This window comes from Solanum dulcamara, chromosome 11, assembly GCF_947179165.1.
Source record: "Solanum dulcamara chromosome 11, daSolDulc1.2, whole genome shotgun sequence".
In the NCBI taxonomy this organism is placed as follows: Eukaryota; Viridiplantae; Streptophyta; class Magnoliopsida; order Solanales; family Solanaceae; genus Solanum; species Solanum dulcamara.
The window spans coordinates 19978680-19984871 of NC_077247.1; the positions used below are offsets into that span (position 1 = coordinate 19978680).

Consider the following 6192-nt stretch of genomic DNA (forward strand, 5'->3'; position numbering starts at 1 on the left):
ACAAGGAGTAAGAGCTGGTTCGCATTCTCACATGAGCCCTGGTATTCAAGTTATGAATCCTCCTTTTCAACAGATGGCTGAATTCTTTCATCATATGGCTGAAACGATTCATGATCCCAATGGGTTGAACTTCGAAAAAATGAGAAAAATGGGTGGAGTTGAGTTTGAAGGCACGGTTGATCCCACCGATGCTGAACAATGGCTTGAACATATAGAGAGGGTGTTTGAGCAGTTAGAGTGTTCTGATGTTGCCAAATTTAGGTATGGCATCTCGTTATTGTAGAAAGATGCTTATGACTGGTGGGTAAGTATGCCAAATGCAAAAGCAAAACCTCCAGTTCTTACTTGGGATGATTTTGTTAAAGAATTTCATATGAAGTATGTTCCTCCTGCTTATTGTGATGCTAAGAAAAAAGAGTTTTTAAATCTAAGGCAACGAGGCATGTCTATTGCTGAGTATCAACAAAAATTTCTTAGACTCTCTCGTTATGCTAGAGATATTATTACCGATGAAAAAGATAAATGTAGGAGGTTTGAAGATGGCCTAAATGATTCCATCAGAAAGAATGTGGCAATCCTGCAACATGAGAACTTTTGTAAATTAGTTTTTGCTGCTTTCACTTGGGAAAGACTTGATAAGGAAGAAGGTAGTAGACATGAGAATAGATTCCGAAAGCCTAGGTCAGATTTTGGAGGTCCATCCAAGAAGGGAAGGTTTGATGATTCTAAGGTTGGTAGTGTCAACAGGTCAGATCAACAGAAGCAAAGCAGACTAAATTTTTCTACAGCTAGTACCCCGAGTTATAGCCAAGGCAAGACTCGCATTCCCACTTGTGCAGAATATGGAAAGAATCACTATGGTGCTTGCAGGAGAGCTTCTGGTGCATGTTTTAATTGTGGCAGCTTTGATCATAAAGTGAGGGACTGTCCTAAGCCTAAAAATGTCCCTTCCTTGCATACTGAGGGCTCGGTTCAGAAGTCTTCTAATAATCGTCCTCAAACCAATAAAGGTGCAAGGCCTAAAAACAACCAAGCAGCGGGGACAAGTGGAGCAACTCAAGCTAGCGGGTCCAGAGCTACTGTACGAGCTTATGCTATGAGGCAGAGAGATGATCAAGAGGGACAGGACGTGGTTGTTGGTAAATTTCACTTATATGGCTTATCTGTGTTTACACTATTTGATCCTGGCTCTACACATTCCTATATTTGTTCATCACTTGTTCTTCCTGAAAATGTGAAATCTGTGAGACTTAACTTTGACGTTCTAGTTGAAAGTCCTTTGGGTTACCAAGTTGTTTGTAATTGATTTTACCAAGCTTGTCCCTTCATGATTCAAAACCTAGTCTTTCCTACTGATTTGATTGAAATGTCTTTCCACGATTTTGATATTATTATCGGTATGGATTGGCTTTATAAATATCATGCAGTAGTGGATTGTAGGTCCAAGCATATAACTTTTAAGGAACCTGCATTTTCACACATTATTGTACAAGGTGAAAGATCATTGTCATCTAATATTATTTTTGCGGCCTTAGCAAGAAAGATGATTCATCAAGGTTGCAGTGCATATCTTGCTCACATAATTGATACACGTGTGGAGAGTCCTAGTCTTAAAGATATACCTACTGTGTGACTTTCCGGAAGTGTTTCCAGAAAATCTTCCTGGGTTACCACCAGAAAGAGAAGTTGAATTTCCGATCGAGCTCATTGCTGGATCTACTCCTATTTCTATCACTCCTTATAGAATGGCACCAGCAGAATTAAGGGAATTGAAAACTCAATTGCAAGAACTTCTTGAGAAAGGTTTTATTCGTCCAAGTATTTCTCCTTGGAGAGCCCCTGTGCTATTTGTGAAGAAGAAAGATGGTACTCTTAGACTGTGTATTGACTATAGACAATTGAACAAAATAACAATCAAGAACAGATATCCACTACCAAGGATTGATGATTTGTTTGACCAGCTGAAGGGTGCCAATTTGTTCTCAAAGATTGATTTAAGGTCTGGGTATCACCAACTGCGTGTTAGAAAGGAAGATGTTCCTAAAACTGCTTTTAGAACTCGATACGGTCATTATGAATTCTTAGTGATGCCATTTAGATTGACTAATGCTCCTGCAATATTCATGGATTTAATGAATCGAATATTTAGGCATTACCTTGATCAATTTGTGGTAGTCTTTATAGATGATATTTTAATATATTCCAAGAGTAAAGAAGAGCATGATAAACATCTCCGGATTGTTTTGCAAGCTTTGAAGGAGAAGGAACTTTATGCTAAGCTTTCAAAGTGTGAATTTTGGCTTAATGAAGTAGCTTTTCTGGGACATGTTGTGTAAGCCAAAGGTGTGAAGGTGGATCCTAGTAAAATTGAATCTCCTAAAAGTCCTACTGAGGTAAGAAGTTTCTTGGGTTTAGGCAGGATACTATAGAAGGTTTGTGAAAGGCTTCTCCCTTATAGACTCTCTTTTGACTAGACTTTTGAAGAAGGAAGTGAAGTTTACTTGGGATGACAAGTGCCAAGAGAGATTTGAAACACTCAAATCCTTATTGACACAAGCACCTATACTTACTCTACCAATGGAGGGGAAAGAGTACGTGATATATAGTGACGCTTCTCATCATGGTTTGGGATGCGTGTTGATGCAAGAAGGCAAAGTTATTTCATATGCCTCTCGGAAATTAAAACCATATGAATTAAATTATCCTACTCATGATCTAGAACTTGCTGCTATAGTGTTTGCCTTAAAGATATGGCGGCATGATTTATATGGAGAAAAGTGTCATATATTCACTGATCACAAGAGCTTAAAATACTTGGGTATGCAGAAAGATCTGAACTTAAGACAACGCAGATGGCTTGAACTCATCAAACATTATGACTGCACGATTGACTATCACCCAGGTAAAGCTAATGTGGTTGCAGACGCCTTGAGTTGCAAATCCTTTGCAAACTTGCATCTGAATCCTTTGCCTTTGCTTCTAGAGTTAAGAGCCATGAATGTCTATTTTACACTTGATTCATATGGTTCGGTGGTTGCTAATTTGCAAGTCAAGCCAATATTGCATGAACAGGTGAAAGAAGCGCAAAAGTTAGATGAGAAACTCATAAAATTGACCAAAGAAGTTCAAAATGGGGAAAAGAAAGATTTTACATTAAAGAAGGATGGTGTCTTGTTATACCAAAATAGGTTATGCATTCCTAATGATGGCAAATTGAGGAGACAAATCTTGAATGAAGCACGTACTTCACCATATGCAATGCATCCTGGAGGTACCAAAATGTATCAAACCATCAAAGAACATTACTGGTGGAATGGTATGAAGGACATTGCAGAATATATTTCTAAATGCTTAGCTTGTCAATAGATAAAGGCCGAGTATCAAGTCCCAACAGGCTTATTACAACCCTTGTCGATACCTGAGTGGAAATGGGAAAGGATAACCATGGACTTTGTTTCTGGGCTTCCACGCACTCAAAGAAATCATGATGCAATTTGGGTTATAGTGGATAGGCTAACCAAAAGTGCTCATTTCTTGTCCATCAAAATGGACTACTCACTTGAACATTTAGCAGAATTGTATGTTAATGAGATTGTGAGGCTACATGGAGTTCCTATTTCTATTGTATCTGACCGAGACCCAAGGTTTACATCTAGATTCTGGACTAGCTTGCAAGAAGCTTTGGGCACTAGGTTGAACTTTAGTACGTCTTTCCATCCTCAAATAGATGGCTAATCCGAAAGGGTGATTCAAATCTTGGAAGATATGCTTCGAGCTTGCATTATGGAATTTGAAGGTAGTTGGGACAGACACCTAGCCTTGGTAGAATTTGCTTATAATAATAGCTACCAATCAAGTATTGGCATGCCTCCCTACGAAGCCTTATATGGGAGAAAGTGTAGAACTCCTCTTTGCTGGAGTGAAGTTGGTGAACGAAAACTGATTGGTCCTGATATTGTGCAACAAACTGAAGATAAGGTAAAAGTCATCAAGGACCGTCTAAAAATTGCTTCAGATAGACAAAAATCTTATGCTGATCTTAAGAGGCGTGAAATTGAGTACCAAGTGGGAGATAAGGTATTTTTAAAAGTTTCTCCATGGAAGAAGATTATGAGATTTGGCAAAAAAGGAAAACTTAGTCCTCGAATTATTGGACCATATGAAGTACTTGAGAGAGTTGGTCCAGTTGCTTATAAACTAGCTCTTCCACCGGAGTTAGATAGAATCCACAATGTCTTCCATGTTTCTATGCTTAGAAGATATCGCTCAGATCCATCTCATGTTCTTCCTGTCGAATCGATTGAGATAAGCCCTGATGTGACATATAATGAGGAACCTATCCAAATCTTGGCCCATGAGACAAAAGAGCTTAGAAACAAGAAAGTTCCTTTAGTAAAAGTCCTTTGGAGAAATCATTCTGGCAATGAAGCAACTTGGGAGCGAGAGGAGGACATGCGTATTCAATATCCCCATTTGTTTCGGGACTAGCATAAGGTAAATTTCGAGATGAAATTTATTAAGGGGAAGAGAGTTGTAATGCCCCTAATTATTTAAGCTAATTTTAGCATTTAAGTGGTTATTTCTTGATGATATGATCAACTGCTACTGACTCGAATTTTGTTACGGGGAAACAATGTTTTATTCTAGCTATGTTTTCGGGTGATCAGACTTAGGGAGGCCATAAACCCTTTATAATTTGGAAATTTGGGAAAGCTTATAAAATTAAAGTTGTATATAATTGAAATACCTTTCCAACCATAGGTTGTGGGATTATAGAAGACATCGGGATAAAAGGTTATGGATGTTTTAACGCAGAAGGGTCAAGCAGGGTGATGATTTTGGGCCCAACCCGAATCCAAGTCGGGTCAGGCCCATTTTCTTTGACTTTTAAAGGATAAGTTCAGCTTATGTCTTCCATTTTTAGACCATAAGTTTTTAGAACATCATAGAGAAAGAGAGAAAGAGAGATTTTCTAGGCTAAGAAGCCATTTTTGACCCAAATCCGAGTCCCGAATTCCGAAATTCGTGAAGAAAAAGGCGTTGCACGTTACGTTGTCTTCACTTTGAGATAAAAATCAGCTAGTAAGGAGTGTGTTTTTGTATTTTCTTCACACCTAAGGTAATATTGATGTTCTTTTTCTTATTAACAAGCTTGTTTAGAGATTTAACGGTTTAAAACGGAGGAAGTAAGCGTTGTAAACTTGTTGTTTGCTTTGTTGAGACTTATGGATGTGGGGCTGTTTTGGTTGGATTAAATGGGTGAAATTAGTTAAGTTATGATGTATAATGATTGTTGATAATGTTGTTGATGTTGTTGATAAGTTGTTGTTGTCGAAATTGGGGGACTAAACTTTGTTTGCAAACCCGTTTTTGAGATGGTATTGTTGTTAGTGCGTTGATGATATCTTTTTGTACAAAATGAGTTTTGTGTTGATTTCTTTTGGATTGAAAACTTAAGACATATATCTAAATGTTTTGTGAAGGGAATAAAGTTCAATTTTGCCGTTTTCAGGTTGCAAACTTAGATACAATCGGATAAGTGTGGCTGTCCAGATTCTCATTTTTAAGTAGCTGTTAGTATTTGGATGATATCTTTTTGTATAAAATGAATTTTGAGTTGCTTTCTTTTGGCTTGCAAACTTAAGAAGTATATATAAAAGCTGCATGAAGGGTATAAAGTTTCAGTTTTGCTGTTTTGAGTTTCAAAATTTAGATTCAAGCTGTGGTACTTGACTTTCCAAATTTACTGTTTTAGTAACATAATTCGGGTCGAAACATTCTAGGCTTCTTTGCAATAATAAATCTTATTTTATGTCAATATTATGGATATTTTGGAAAGTCAAATAATTCATTTAATGGTATTTTCAAGGTTGTTTATATCGTGTGCAAGTTGAGGAACTTGAGATATTTGATGGCCTACGGTTTAAACTTTTGAAGTCGTGTTGGATTTTTGTATGCTAAAAGGCTGAGGTTTGTGTATAAACTCTTGTTACCTACTAATATATTGAAAGCCTATCTTGGTATGGTTGCTGTTGTCTTGAAATATGTCTTATCATATTGGTATCTTGGGAAATTTGCAAGACACTTGCTTAACTCGCCCACTTGTACGGATTGCTCGATCACTTGACATTCTTGTGGACCTTGTCCTTCTTGTGGCTGTGACTTTGTCACTATTGGCATGCCTCTTGTTTT

At 37.6% G+C, this 6192-nt stretch overlaps 1 protein-coding gene across 1 annotated transcript; it reads left to right on the forward strand.

The window, feature by feature from the left end:
• The first annotated feature begins 310 nt into the window (after window positions 1-310).
• On the forward strand, window positions 311-2336 carry LOC129872443 (uncharacterized). The gene is made up of 3 exons (XM_055947432.1): window positions 311-1298; window positions 1645-1841; window positions 1962-2336. Exons 1-3 carry the CDS (start codon window positions 311-313, stop codon window positions 2334-2336), a joined length of 1560 nt encoding a protein of 519 aa, XP_055803407.1.
• The last annotated feature ends 3856 nt before the right edge of the window (window positions 2337-6192 follow it).